General features: G+C 34.8%; 2 protein-coding genes across 3 annotated transcripts; one reads left to right on the top strand and one right to left on the bottom strand.

Moving 5' to 3' along the window:
- Nucleotides 1–332: 332 nt before the first annotated feature.
- Nucleotides 333–2049, bottom strand: LOC149406993 (multiprotein-bridging factor 1b-like). Its single transcript, XM_089610428.1, has 4 exons — nt 1792–2049; nt 1581–1664; nt 819–901; nt 333–729 (listed from the first exon to the last, which is right to left on the bottom strand). The coding sequence occupies exons 1-4, from the start codon at nt 1931–1933 to the stop codon at nt 610–612; spliced, it is 429 nt and encodes a 142-aa protein (XP_089466554.1). The 5' UTR covers nt 1934–2049; the 3' UTR covers nt 333–609.
- A 3694-nt stretch (nt 2050–5743) lies between these two features.
- On the top strand, nt 5744–11984 carry LOC149406992 (plant cysteine oxidase 5-like). 2 transcript variants are annotated; one of them, XM_089610414.1, is made up of 6 exons: nt 5744–5936; nt 6423–6760; nt 8262–8407; nt 8572–8719; nt 11182–11385; nt 11505–11984. In XM_089610414.1, the coding sequence occupies exons 2-6, from the start codon at nt 6658–6660 to the stop codon at nt 11621–11623; spliced, it is 720 nt and encodes a 239-aa protein (XP_089466540.1). In that variant the 5' UTR covers nt 5744–5936; nt 6423–6657; the 3' UTR covers nt 11624–11984. The 2 variants fall into 2 exon arrangements, with proteins under 2 accessions (XP_089466540.1, XP_089466545.1); XM_089610419.1 differs by lacking the exon at nt 5744–5936 and adding an exon at nt 5967–6098.
- Nucleotides 11985–15523: the final 3539 nt, after the last annotated feature.

Below are 15523 nucleotides of genomic sequence, written 5' to 3'. Positions count from 1 at the left end.
TTGACTTTCGTCATATTCTTGGCTGTTTTTTATTTGGAGCGATTAAATTATAGACCTTTAACTGATGAGCAAATAAAGAAGCATCCTATTCTAATTTTCCGTTGGGGTCTGATTCAAACTCTACTTTTTTGTCATCCTTATCTAGTTATCTTGTTGAAACTTATCCAAAAAAAAAAAAAAAAATGAAGACGAATACAAGTCAGGTAGTAGGAACGAGCAAAATATGAATCTTATTATCATGTGGGAACAAACTACCTAACCTGCTCAAGCAAGGAATATATAACGCAGAGTTGTTAGATATATGAAGACACCCCAATGGACTGCTCTGTTACTGAATTTACAATCCCACAACTATTTTTATTTCAAATACTCAGAAACATGTTCATGAGAGACGGCAAAAGACCATTTAGCAGTTGTAGTACGGAACACCAGTTTTCCAACCAGAAACATTGACTCAGACCACTCTAAAACCAACAAGTTTCTGCACAAAATCCATGTTCTTGAAGTTGGGAATATTAGCTACTGGACATTCATGGACAACATTTGATTCAAACTTGAAAAACAAACAACACATTTTCTTCGCCCGGCTTTGAGTCAATCACGGCCATCTCATTTCTTTGCGCGCAGTTTAACTCCGAGAGCTCTCTCCAACTTTGTGATTATCTGTTGGTTGGGAATAGCCTTCCCAGACTCGTACTCCTGGATAATTTGAGGCTTCTCGTTGATGAGCTAAATATGGAAACAAGAAACGGACATCAATAACCCGCACATGAAATACCCAAAAGTATTTAAAGAGAATGAGACAGAGCAATCAATACTTGAGCAAGCTGAGACTGGGTAAGCTTCTTGTCGGCACGTCCTTGGATAATAGCTTTCTTTAGATCAGTTGGCACACGGTTATCTGTTGTTTCCGAAATCAATGTCATAAAGACATAATTAAAAAAAAGTGTACAAGAACACATCATATGGCCAAACCATGTCATTCAAAGAGAGAAAGTGAGACTCAAAAGAATCATCTCAATTTTTCAAGTGTGATAGTAAAACAGAGAAAGATACTAAAAAAAATAACCATTACCAGGTTCGTCACACAAATGAAACGAGTTTTCAAAATTCTTATTCTAGTATTGAACAGAGAAAGTGAGACCCGAAGAATCATACCCGGCTCACTGAATTGATTTTTTTCGAGTCTTACAGTATTGAAAAGAATCACCACCACGTTCGTCGCGCAAATGAAACGAGTTTTCAAGATTCTCATAGTATTGAACAGAGAAAGTGAGACTCAAGGAATCATCACCAGGCTCATGGCACAAATAAAACGATTATTCAAGATTCTTACCCATACTATATTTGTGTGGTGGGCTTAATAGACAAGACAACATGTCCTATTTTTTTTCTACATTACTTTTTTGTTATCGTTCGTCTCTCAAATTATTACTAAATCACACTGTCCAATCATGAAACACACGACATGTACGAAATCGCAAATAATCCGCAATCCGATTCATCGAGAAACAGCATATCAAAGAAAGACAACAGAATCAATTCTCAAAAGCTAGCTTCGAGATTGAGAGAGAACTCACGAGCGAGGTTTTCCGTTTCATCATCGAGTTTTCTCGTGTTCAAGGACGTGCTACTGGAAGCGGCTTTGTTGGTCCCAGCAGTAGCTGATTCAATCAATCGAAATGAATGAAATCGCCATCAGAAGAAACATCATAAGCACACAAAAACCTAGCCATAGACATCACCGATTTCTAAAGCAATAAATCATTAAAAGAAAGAGAAGAAGAAAACATTTCTTAAGGGTTTCGATCTCGGCGCCGGAGCGGCGAGCGGCGTTGACGGCCTTCTCGTCCTTCTTCGCGGCGGAGTTGGGAGCCTTCTTCCTGATGACGACGGGTTCCCAATCCTGACTGATGTGTCCCATTCCGGCCATGGCTTCTCTGTTTCTCTCTCTTAGGGCACTTCCACAAGGGATTTTCTTTTCGCAGATATTTTTCTTTCTTCTCGCTGGGTTATCTGATTCTGATCTCTTTCATCGTGTTAAGTACTCCACGGATGGATTTATTTTTCTGGATCACGTTTGTGGGCTTCTTTTATTCATGCTAGTAATGACCTTCAATATAGTCACTTCAAACTTAATTCCCATAATTCTCTTCCTTTATTCCATAAGTACCCCTTTTCTACACTTTCATCGTGTTTCCAGTTTTATTTGAATTATTAGTGTTTTAATCATTTTTTTTTTCTGTTTAAAAGTTCTTTACGTTTTTTTTTTATTGCAGTTTCATATAGAATAAGGATAAAATTAAGGGGGGTATTTGAGGAAGGATCGAAATTATGAGGTATGAAAAAAAATTAGCATCTTTAAACGAGATATTAGTGTGACTCTTCTCCTTGTCTATTTTTATAGTTTTGCAAAACTAATCAACAATTAAACAAACACCTTTTTATATGGATTTAAATATAGACTTTATTATAAATATAGATTTTTATTTTTATGTTTAATTAAAATATTTTCACCTAACTTCATAAATGACACTTTTAAGTGACACTTTAATGGCAACTTCAACTCATGCACTAAATTTGGTGTTTAAATCACACAATTTTTTTTTTGTTATTAGCACCAAAAAAACTTTTCAACTCCAATTACGACACCAAATTTCACACTAAAAACACAATTTTTCATTATCATATAATTAAAACTAAATAAATTCTTTATAATTCATATATTTTTAATTAATTAGTTAAAATTATTTTTTACATGTTAATATATAACAAAAATTAAAATTTATTAAATTTAAAATAATAAAATTAATATTAAATTACTTAAAATAATATAATTCATTTAAATAATTACAAAAAAACACAATTGAAAGATAGATTGTATAATGCTAATTATCTAAAGAGATTTCTAACTAACTAGACCACTTTAAACATGTGATTTTGGATCTAACATATGTTTGACAATTTTTAGAGATATAGCCAAATGGCTTATGTGGCAATAATTAAGGTCTGATTTGCCCTTATTTATTAACAAATTCGTCATTTTCTCTCTCCTATTTTTTTCAAATAATTTTTTTTGCATCAAAACTTCAAAAATTCGTATCTTTCTCATACGAACTAAAAAATTGAGTGATTTCAGATTCTACAAATTCGTGGCGTCGAGATCTTCAAAAATAGACCTATTGTGTTTGATGCAAAATTATATTTATGTCGATAATTTAAAAAAAAATTAGTTATTTCCATATTTAAAGTAGCAACGTGATTTTTCTACATCTATGGTATTAAACATGATTTTTCATCAAACACAATGGATCTATTTTTTAAGATCTCGGCGTCACAAATCTGTAGGATTTGGATTCACTCAATTTCGAGTTCATATGAGATAGATATGGTTTTTTGAAGTTTTTATGTAAAAAAAAGTGTAGGAAAAAAGTAGGAAAGAGAAAATGACGAATTTGTTTATAAATGACTTTAATTATTATCACATAAACTTGTTGGCTGTTTCATTTAAAATTGTGAAACATAGGCTAAAAACAAATTTCATAATTTCATTTTGGCTATTTTGCTGCACTGCCCTTATCTAAATTAGTCTATTACATTTTTTATTACATTTTTTTTATTATAGTTATCTTGTAAGATATGGTTTAAATATACGTATTATATGGTAGCATATGTGCGAAAAGGAAATTCCTATTACGAACTGATGTGTATTTTCATTGAAGGTGTTGCCATAAATAGGCTGTGGAAAGTACAAAACATATGAAATAAATGATAATATCAACTAATAACTTCCTGATATATATCAAGAGAATATCAAGGAAATAAATGACAAAACAATTAATAATAAATAAACTTCTATTACATGCTAACTGATTGTTGATTGTGGCGTGTTGCGCGTAACACTCGTTCAATAGGTTCAACAATATGTATATATATATATATATATATATATATATATATATATATATATATATATATATACATATTAATGAATATTCAAAAAAGTTTTTTTTTTTAAATACAAATTTTCCGTGTATACAATACCACATCAAATTTAGCGTGATACTGTACAAACGCGTGTGGATTGCAGTATGGTTGGAGAAGTTTTTGCACTATATTTGGCGTTTTATCGTTATATTGGAGATGACTTAAGATATAAAGAAGTAGAATTTGATGTTTATGATAGAGGAGAGTGTAAGTATCGATGTTTGAATATGTCTAGGAATTCTATTTGGGACGATGGTCCATGCGGAAATTAGAAAAGAGGAAAGACCCTCGAAACAGCTATCTTAGACTCATAGGAGTTACATGCCCCCCTTGAAGTTTTGAAAATTATAAGTTTTATCTTAATTTTGTTAGCCATATTGCCAATAATCGGCGGGAAAATAATAGACAAATAATAATTAAATAAACTAACAAGAAATTAATATATTAGAAACATAGACATGAAATAAAATAATTAAATACAACTGATAACCAAAACCGGGAAACAAAAGAAAATGGGGAACGTCAAAGCTCATTAGACGATTTTCTTAAAGCGTTATTGCTCTTCCACCGAGTGTTGAAAAACTTGAGCAATCGCTTTCCAAGATACAACGATGTATGAGACGAACAAACCACCAATTTGTTTAACTCCAATGAATTTGAACATGTGTCAAAAAACTATCACTAACACCGAGAGAATTAAAAAAAAAACTAAAAATATTTTGTGCATGAAACTCTAGCTTTAATCCTTGGCTAAGCTTCTTTCTTTTCTGCCTCAAGCTACGGAGAAACTCTCATTTTTTTCCCCAGACGAATGGAAAGACTAAAACATGACCAGCCTTTTACAGGCTAACATATGACCAGTTTTTAAACAAAAATCGTAGCACATAATGGTCTCATAAAGTCCATATATGTAACTCCAACCTTTAAGGTCAATGATGCCAAAAACGGTCAGCCGCCAATGGTCAATCAAGCCATTACTTTTAAGTCAATGTTCACAAAAGTTATGGCTATTATTATTGTTACAGACTAACATAAAAGAGTTATTCATGTAATAACTAAAAAAGAGAGGTGAAAGTAGCAATAAAGAGATAGTCAAGACAAGCAAAACGAAGCCCATCTTGGCCGCCGATCGAACGACGACGCGTACGCCAAGATCACCTGACCCGAACCCTTATGCAAACTTTGCTGTAAACGCTTATTATTATTTTTTTCATTCTCATTATGAGAGACTATTGTAATTTCGTTTTCTTCACACAATTAATGTATTTCTTGTAACAAACTTTGAATATTAATTTCTCATTCACTATAATTTTGATTTTGAAAAATAAATAATCGATCTTATACCTCTCGTAACGATGAATAAAAATCTGTTAAAAATTTCAATTTCGATGAGTGGGTCCCACTTGAATATTTGTCACAAATAAGTCAATACAATACAATGATATCAATATCATTAATCACACAAATTTTCAATAATTTTTTTTTATATAATTTTAACTTAAATTTATATGATTTTTCTAAATTATCCTTCTCCGAATATTACTTCAAATTTGCCCCGATTAGAATTCTTAGCTCCAATCATTTATCATTGTGTACTTTTCCCCTTATTTCTTTAAATTTTTATTTTGTTCCCTTTATTTTTCACAAGACTTACAGTGAACCTCCTCGTTTGGCAAAATCTGCATCCAACAGGATTGTAATTTTTGTATTTTGTTTGTTTTTTGTTTTGTTTTGTTTTGTTTTTATATTTTTTATATATTTTTTTAGTTTTTGCAATTATTCACCGAGACAGAGAGAGGGAGAGAGACATGCGTTTCACGAGCTTGTAGCGAAGGGAGCGACTGTTGGTTTCAGGGCCAAAGCTCCGAAGAAGAGCTCTCCGAGAGAGAGAGAGAGCCCTCTCACACAAAAATAAAATAAATATATAAAACCAAAAAGCCCTCAAAAAGGTAGCGCATGACGTCCTCAAGATCTTCTCTTCCGTATTTATTTCTCGTTTTCCTCTTTCGATCTCTCATTTCCTCTACGCTTTTCTTTCTTCTCAATTTCATTTCTCTGCATCTCTGCTCTACATATTTGCTTTCGTTTCTCTCCATCCACGGCCGTTCTAGGTCCTGATCCAATTCCGCTCTTCTTTCCCATGTTATATGTGTAACTCACGAATTATATTCTGAAATTACTAATTTTGCTTCTTTTTTTTTCCCCATGTATTATTCACTTTATAATTTCGAATTTTCAATTTTTCCTTGTAGACGATATTGCTCCTCTGTGTCGATTTCTCTTCCAACTGGTTTTGCATGAACTTCTGTGTTTGGGATTGTCATTTTCCGTGTTTGTATATTGTAGCTGTGTGCTTTAGTAAAGTTGTGGAAAAGCTCTCATCTTTCTGCCGAATTTAGCGAACTTGATATCTAACCCCCTTGTTTTTTTTGCAGAGAATTGAGAGCATATGAAGGGAAAGCTCTGATGCAGATCTGTTGCGGCTCTTTTGCTTACGCAAAATCAGAATTTGGATGCGCCGTATAGAAGGAGATAAGCTTTCTCTGCTGATTTCGCTCAAGTGGCCATTTAGAGTCATTTCTTAGTTATTCCTTCTGCGAAGGCGTTATCGACTTGTACTGATATCGGAACCATTGTCGATTCAGTTAAAGTTGGTACCGTGTTTGCATCATGCCATATTATATACAGAGACTCTACAATACTTGCAAAGCGGCGTTTTCACCCAATGGGCCGGTTTCGGACGAGGCTCTCGAGAGAGTTCGCAACATGTTAGGTACGAGGAAATTTTTGTCTGAAAGCTTGGTGTTATTGCTTGCTAATGCTGTTTAATTATTCTGGTAGAGAATTGTAATCAACTAGTGTTTTTTTAAGGGGTACGAGTGTTTCTCAAATACATTGAATCTTGCTGGAACCTAAAGAGGGGTTTTCGGGATGTCTGCTCTGAAATATATGGATTTTTTTAATATGAAATTTATGTCTTGAATTTTGATTTTATCCTCTTGTTCTGCTAGTTGTTTTCGTCAAACTTTACTTGTATGTTTTTTATTTTATTTTTATTATTATTATGTGAATAGCACTGAATTTTTCATAGAAATCTGAAATTTCTTGTTTCATAGGCAAAATTCTCTAAAATAATCAAAGCTACTTTGGTGTCTATCTATGCATATGCTTCAAGTTTTATCACTTGGTGCTGTGTATATGATTTACTCTCTTGTTTGATCTGCCATAGAGGTACGGGCCTATGTTTGTCTATAAATTAGTTTATTTGCATCTTTTCGTTTACTGGTAGTTTGTTAGGTTAGCCGATTTTAGATTTATGTGCTATAAACTTACAAAACTGGAAAGAGCCTTGGTCTTCTTAGAATAGTATCAAATGAAAAGGGCAATATTTTTTTTTTATCAGAAACCTCATTTACTTTAGAAAGAATATAATCACTGAAATAGATCATAAAGGTTCTAGTCCCAGTGATATTAGTCTAATACCTTGGGTGGTAACATCAAAGCATATAACTATCTAGAATGGCAGGTTGCATAATTGTGTGTTTTGATTGCATTGGATATTCCACTGTTAAATATCAATGCATAGACATTACAGGTGCTATTTTCATGTGGCAGTTCCTAATCTTCTTACAGTGTTTTTGACCACCTGTTATTGTTTTTGTTATTTTTATGTTCTTTTGTTTCTCCTGCCTCCAAAAATCGTATCGACCTAAATAGTTGTATCTCTCTGATTTATCACTCTCTGGTGTACCATTCAACCTATATATGGCCATTTGTTAATATGGAAGTTTTGGAGCTATAATGTTGTCTTTTATATGGTCAATGTTAGCATTAATGCCTTTCCCGATGGAGGTATTAATATATTTGATAAGTTTTTTTTTTTTTCTCTCAAATGGTGTTCGCGTTAATGTTTAGTTCACGCAAAAGGTTCGAGCCACGAACATGTCTTTTAAAAAATAAAGTTAATTGTCCATGTAGTAACATATTTAAGAAGCCAAATAAATTATTGCGATTTGCAGATTTCTTCTTATTGGCTTTCAATTTTTTATGCTCGAGTGTTTTCCAGATTTAATTGTCCATGTAGTAACATGTTTTAGAAGCCAAATAAATCATTACGATTTCCAGATTTCTTCTTATTGGCTTTCAATTTTGATGCTCAAAAGTTTGTGATTGTCACGTTTCGTCTGTGCTCTTATAAATAGTTTAAGATCACCTCCCTCTTTCTGTCACTAAAATAGCACTCACCGTGTAATGTATGACTATCTTCATATCAGAAAAAATCAAGCCGTCTGATGTAGGTCTTGAGCAAGAAGCACAGTTGGTACGTAACTGGCCAGGTACTATGCCAGAACGTAATGGGCGCCACCAATCACTGCCACCAATCAAATACTTGCATTTACATGAGGACGACAGTTTCTCTGTAAGCACTGTAATTTAATTTATGAGTTATTATCGAGTACAAATTTATATGTCGCTTGGTGGTATATTTGAAATTCAATATTTTACGGTTCCCACCAAATATAAATGCAACAATGATTTGGAAGCTGTTTTATACAATCTTTCATTCTTTGTTTTATTTGTCAGATAGGGATTTTCTGTATGCCACCATCCTCCATTATTCCTTTACATAATCATCCTGGAATGACTGTGCTGAGCAAGCTTATCTACGGTTCATTATTCGTAAATTCGTATGACTGGATTGATTTACCAAGGCCAGAAGATCCTTTAGAAGGTGTTTTTTTCTGTCCTATATCTCTACTTGAGTATTATATTCTCTAATTTTTAAATCTGCTTGCTTCAAATTACTTTATTAATGGACACAGTTGGCGAAATGTTGACATGCACACTTCTAAAGCAGAAACTTGGCCGCCTAACTCTGTTAATAGTTTAGGGACTAAAAATTATATGGAGAAAATTTCAGGGACTATTTGGGCATAAAAGCCCAATCTTATTCTTTTGATATGCTGCATCGCTAATGTGACACATTTGTTTTATGCTCAAGGATTTCTAAGTCTAAGCCTTGAATATAATGGGTTAAGCAAAAGAAAATAGAAAGAGGGATGGGTCTAGTGTGTTAGGACCGTAAGGGTAGTACTGTAATTACGTATTATTAGTTAGTTAGGCTGTTTACTTAGTATAAATAAGAGGTGAGGGAAAGAGAATGGGGGATCGGAAAAGTACCGGAAAGAATTGGTTAGGAAGTTAGTTCAATTTGGAGAGCACGGACGTCTCGAAAGTCCGATATCTCATTGTAATAGTTTCATTCCTATTTGAAACAATAAAAGAAATATCTCGGGGCGTATCAAGTTGGTATCAGAGCAGTAACGATCTCGAGGATGTGGAATCAGATTCCGACCTTCGACGGCCGTTATCCGGCGAGTTGGATTTCATCGCTGGAGTACTTCTTCTCTTTCGACGAGTATTCAGAGTACGAGAAGTTAGAGATCGCAGAAGAGTCAATGGTTGGATATGCACTACGGTGGTTCCGATGGGAGGATCGTCGTCGGCGATTCATATCCTGGAGAGAATTGAAGCTCTGCGTTCTCGACCACTTTCAACGACCACTTTCAACCGCCGCCGGTGGTGCAAGTATCTCACTGGCAAACCAGATCGAAGAGCACGGCGGCGAGATCGGAGGCCGTAGAAGGAGAAACCGGATCGATCCGTCAGCAGATCAAGAACGCGAATCAAGACATCCAAACGACTCATCAAGAAATGAGGAACGAGGTCACGACGAGACTCGACGAGATCCAGCACGTTTCAGACGAGAGATTCGTTCATCTCACGTATCTGTTGGAGCGATTTCTGCAGACCTCGAAGACGAGTCCATCGCAAATGGAGGCTGGTGCTCGAGCCGCGCCTGAGATATTGAGGATGATATTGAGGAGGGTATGTTTAGTTTTGTGAACGATAAGTCTTTGGGTCTAGTTGGTTTCATGATGACTTTTTTTTTCTAGGATTTTTTGGTTTATAAAGGTGGATTTGTTCAAGGTTTATTTTTAGCTTTCGGTTCAACGGTATTGCTAATCAAGCTATCAAAGAGACACATGTGTGTTTGATGCCGAAGAAGGTCGAATCCAGAAGAGTGGCTGATTTTATTTTATTATGTACAGTTCCCCGCCCAACTCTTCAACATCTGGGGAACTGAAAACACTAGCCATTGCTAGGTGTTGAGTGGGAATCGAACTCAGGACCTCTTAGAAATAAACCAAGGGCCTGACCGCCACTAGACCGACAACACTTGGGTAGAAGAGTGGCTGATTTTAGACCGATGAGCTTGGTGACGAAGGTCGAACCCAGACGAATTGCTTATTTTAGACCAATCGACTTGGTGATTAGTCTTTATAAGGTTATCTCTAAACTGTTAGCCAAGGAATTAGAGGAAGTTATGGAGTCTATGATTGCAGAAGCTCATGGTGCTTTTCTGAGAGAAACAAATTACAGATCTCATCCTCAACCCGCTGAGGTTATCGAAGATTATATGAAAAGGGAAAGCAAGGGGCTGTCCTCAAAGTTGACTTGGAGAAGGCTTATGATGATGGAGTGGATTGGGGATTCTTGGATTTCGTCCTTGAGAAGAAAGGTTTCGGAATTAGACGTCACTGTTGTGTGCAGAGATGTTTGCCATCAGGCTCTATTCAGTGGATGGGCAGCCAAGAGAGCATATATTCTTTGCTCGAGGGGCTTAAGACATCAAGCTTAAGTGCCACTCAAGATCCAGTTTATCAGATCCTATTAAAAAGACGCAATCCTTCTTTGTCCCTCTCACGGAGAACCAAGACAACCTTTTCTTTCAGTGCCATATTGCCGAGGCTATCTGGACCTGACTGTTCAGAACTTTAAATATTGAGCGGGACTTCCCTTCTTTCTTCATTATCGTCTCCAAGGAAATCCTTAGTGGCTTCACGCCGCTAAAACAGCAGATTTAGCTTCTTGCTGGGGGATTGTGGAATTTTCTTTGTAGGAATGATGAGAGAAGATTAGTCATTGTATCAAGTTGTGGTGGTTGGTGTTAGTTTCTAATTTGTCCCAGAGCTTTTTCTGCTCTTTCTTTTTTATTTATCAGTTTCTACTTTAATTAAGTTAAAGAAAAGACAGAAGTCAATGTAGCTGTTTACACATCCTTTATCTTCTTCTTCTTCTACTTTCACTTCAGCCAAAGTTTATAGGTAAAAGTGGTATATTGTTGTGCAGCAAGAGCAGCTAAGTTGGTGAGGGAAACCGAGATGACAGCCCCGAGTCCCGCAACGGTGCTATACCCGACAACCGGAGGCAACATCCATTGCTTCAGAGCCGTGACGCCGTGTGCCATCTTCGACATCCTTACTCCGCCTTACTCTTCCGAAAACGGACGACACTGTACTTATTTCCGCAAGTCCCCTAGGAGAGACTTGCCCGGTAATGAAAACCCTTTTCTCAATTTATTTTTTTTAAATATGTTTTGCTGCTATATTTTCTATTTAATATTAAAAAAAATTAAATTAAAAAAAAACGTGGTATGTTACGTTGGGATTTAGGTGACATTGATTTGGACGGAGAGATATTGCCCGACGTGGCGTGGTTAGAAGAACACCAACCGCCTGATGACTTTGTGATTCGGAGAGGGCTGTACAAGGGTCCCGTAATTAGAACTTGAGAGAATTTAATTTATATTTATTTTTTTCTGCCTACATTTTAGTCAAATTTGGTATTACATGTTAGGAAACATTGAGGGGGGGAGAGAGAGAGACAGGTGTGGTGGGTATATGGGGGTTGTTGAAATAGTCATTGCAATAATTTGTAGCAAATAATGTTTTTTTGACTATGTAAGTTAGAGGCATATTTGGGTTGTACATAATAATACAGCTTTTTGCTCCTCAATTTATTGACCTCACATTAAACATGTAGATTAAGTAGGTCAATGTAAGTTGGGAAACTCTTTTGTTGGTAAAAAAAAGTTCACCTGGGAATTGGTGTGTTTGTTTAATGACAATCATATTATTATTTAGCTCAGCTTCCTTTGTGTTGCCGTTTCTCACAATAGTACAGCAAATGTGGTTCTGATTCTAATTTCTTTATACAGTGTTTTCTTTCATTGGAGAATCTACGTATCAACATGGAATTTCATTACTTTGATATATAATCAATCTTAAGGTGATCGTAGTTATATATATTATAAACTTGTCACGTTTGAGCATGTGCCATTTGCGTGTTTTGCATCGACATCAAGACAATGACATGTTACCGGTTTTACGAAAAAGGAAATTAAAATGGCCAAATGGTGATGTCTTTGCACAGTTAGTTGTGCTAAATTAAAGTGTTTTGATAAGAAAAATGCTCAAGTCGTTTTCCAAGAATTAAGTAATTACTTTTCCCAAAATCATAAGTACAGATCATCACAAATTGTTTTTGGCTATGCTTAAGATGCATGAGTTTTTTAAGATATATTATTGTAGTGACCACTATCAAAAGAAAAATTACCCGGTGATATTATAGAACGTGTTATATACCAAGCAGATCCTCAAGAAGAATGATTTGTCAAACGCAACGAAACTCAACATACTTGGAGTTCTCAAAAAAAAAAAAAAAAAAAAAAAAAAAGACATGAATGAACCATTCAAAAACACGGACAAGTTGATTCCACATGTAAACAATAGTGCTCTCTCTCTCTCTCTCTCTCTCTCTCTCCATATATTGTATATATAAATACATATATATACATACATAATAGAGAAATTTCATTTTGTAGACTTAAAAATGATCAAAATATAAAAACTAGACCCATTAGTTTAATAATATATAAAAAATTTGGACATTTTTTGGACAAAAATGTCCCCATGAAATTCAAATAACTCATCTTCCTCTGTCATTTCAACACATCTTCATCACAAGTTTTGTCACCTTCGAGTTGGTTGCGCTAGGATTAGAACTTTCGGCGATCGAGCTCACCGCTGAGCTCGTGGGGTTCGGGGCAACGCTAGGAATTTGGGTATGTGTTCAGCTTCGATTTTTCGCATCATTTTTGGGAAAATTCCATAGTTAGGGTTTCTAAAACTCTCACTATGGAAAAATCCGATGAATCTGATCGGAGATCATCGAATTTCATCGGATTCCGATGAAATCCGATGAGATTCATTGGATTTTTTCATAGTGAGAGTTTTTAAAAAAAACTTGGAAAAATCCAATGAATCTCATCGGATTTTTCCGATGACCTTCAACCCAAAATCTGATTAAATCCGCCAAAATCCGATGCTTATATATATATATATATATATATATATATATATATATATATATTTGTCCGAAAAGTGTCCAAAAGTTCAATTTCGGATATTATTAAACTAATGGGTCTAGTCTTGATATTTTGATAAGTTTTAGGTCTACAAAATGAAATTTCTCTATATATATATAGAGAGAAAACTCACCACATGCTCAAGCCCAACAACAGTTGCCATGTCAACGATCCTCACCTGCCCTCTCAGTCTCAGCCAACACACACTGTTGGATCCAGTCCTTGTTATCGTTAGACAGGCTGTGACATGATGTGATTGTAAGAATCTGTCATGAGTAGTGATTGGTCGTGGCGTGGGATTATCCTAAGGGTATGTACATTGTATATACCAAGGTTCGAAATGCCGTTTTCAACGCCGTTTCGAGCCTCTTGATTTATGAAAAATCGACATGCTGACGGAAAATCGTACGGAAAATTAAAAAATTTGAAAAATGGCAATTGATATGCCGTTTTCAAATGCCGTTTTCCATGGAAAATCGACACGCTGATGGAAAATCGAACGGAAATAATGTTGCACAATATAATAAAATATATAAATACATACATATATACATCTTTTAATTTTTAACTTTGTAATTTACATGACATTTAAATTTTAAGCTATAATAATATCTATAGATCTAATATATAGACTTATACGTAATGGTATTTATGTTTCTTTTTCTAGTATATATATAGACTTTCATATTGAAATTTTCATTTAAATTATTTTTATATAATATTGTATTTATATATGTATATTTATATAATCTTTTATTGATATGAGTCATGACAATTTTCAATGTCACGGTACCAACTCCTAATGTTATCACACCTCTCATGAATGTTGAATATTCACAAAAAAATAAATAATGTTGATTCAATACTAGACTTTTTTAATAAATAAATTGTTCAAATTATTATATTTTTTTAAGTATCAATGTATTAGTCGAGGTTAATCAAATTTTAACCGATAATCGAGCGAGTAATTTAACCAAATTAAAGAATTCAAATATTTCATTTAACTGAATGAGTTAACATATAATGTTGGTTAACAATATTGATATAATATGTTATCTATTATGCAGTGTTAAATATCAGCTCATAATATACATAAATATTTTAAAAAAATGAAAATTAAAAAAAGCTCACAGTCAGTAAAGATTTTAAAGTGTTGATTATGACAAAGTAGATGAATTCAATCAAATCATGTCACGTGGGTCTATAGCTAGGTCAGGTCTCTCTCTCTCTCTCTCTCTCCCCTTTGTCCCACTCTTCTCACTTCGTCTCCTCCTCTCCCCTCTCTCATCTTCTTCTTCCTCATTTTACTTCTTCACCAACCGCCATTTTTTTTTTCCAGAATGAGTTTATAGTTTCAAACCGAAAACGACATAACATGGACAAACGGCATGTCGTTTTCGGAGAAAATCGAACGAAATAACATGGAAAAACGACTTTCATGAGTTCGTCGGCCGTTTTCCCGGCGAAAACGACACCGCCGGCGAAAATCGGGGAATTTTGGCGACATTTAAATCCATGGTATATACCCTATCATGGGAATGAAGGATCAAGCAACGGGGGTCATACTGCTGCAGGAGAGCCTTGAAGATGGTTTATACAAGTTCAGTGGTGGTGGCTCGTCCAAGGAAGAGATCGTTCCAGTTTAAGTTTCTAAAAGGCCAAATTGTTCGCCCATGTTTTTTGTTTTCTAAGTGTTTTAATTCAATCAAGAGTGTTGATCGCTCAAATATGTCGGTTACTAGGTAGCATAAGCAGTTAGGGCATCCCGCTAAAGATATTGTTCTTCGTGTTTTACAAGATTGTAATCCAAAAAACAATTCAACGAGATTTTCAATTATGTTGTCACTGTGTCAAAGACAAAGGTCATAAACTTCATTTTACCACCTCAAAAACAACTTACATAGAATCCTTTCAACTCGTATATTAGGAAGGTGCGCCCATAGTCTCACGCAATGGTTTTTGATACTATGTTAGTTTTATTGACGAATTTTCAAAATTCACTTGGATTTACCTTCTTAGATTAAAATATGATGTTTACTATGTCTTTCTACATTTTCAAAAACTTGTAAAAAATCAGGTTTGAAAAAAAATGTTTTCCGACTGATTGGGGTGGGGAATTTCAATCTCTACAAAATCATCTTCGTAATTCAGGTATCCATCATCGAAGCTCTTGCACTCACACTCCCGAACAGAATGAAGGTGCTGAGTGATGTGGAGAAATTCTTTAACTAGGATATTCCCCACACGAGCAAGCGTAAGTGTCAT

This window comes from Urtica dioica, chromosome 1 (assembly GCF_054948205.1).
Source record: "Urtica dioica subsp. dioica isolate 48M chromosome 1, U.dioica_male_clone48M_v1_H2, whole genome shotgun sequence".
NCBI classification, from domain to species: Eukaryota; Viridiplantae; Streptophyta; class Magnoliopsida; order Rosales; family Urticaceae; genus Urtica; species Urtica dioica.
The sequence above is the reverse complement of the archived record's forward strand: the minus strand, read 5'-3'. Positions and strand labels throughout refer to the sequence as shown.

Excerpts from the sequence above, each read along its gene's own strand:
- LOC149406992 (XM_089610414.1), top strand. The coding sequence starts at position 6,658 with ATGCCATATTATATACAGAGACTCTACAATACTTGCAAAGCGGCGTTT. Across the intron at positions 6,761-8,261 it reads GAGAGTTCGCAACATGTTAG|AAAAAATCAAGCCGTCTGAT; the intron begins GTACGAGGAAAT and ends TCTTCATATCAG. Across the intron at positions 8,408-8,571 it reads ATGAGGACGACAGTTTCTCT|ATAGGGATTTTCTGTATGCC; the intron begins GTAAGCACTGTA and ends TTTATTTGTCAG.
- LOC149406993 (XM_089610428.1), bottom strand. The coding sequence starts at position 1,933 with ATGGCCGGAATGGGACACATCAGTCAGGATTGGGAACCCGTCGTCATC. Across the intron at positions 1,665-1,791 it reads GATCGAAACCCTTAAGAAAT|CTACTGCTGGGACCAACAAA; the intron begins GTTTTCTTCTTC and ends TGATTGAATCAG. Across the intron at positions 902-1,580 it reads TGAAACGGAAAACCTCGCTC|ATAACCGTGTGCCAACTGAT; the intron begins GTGAGTTCTCTC and ends CGGAAACAACAG.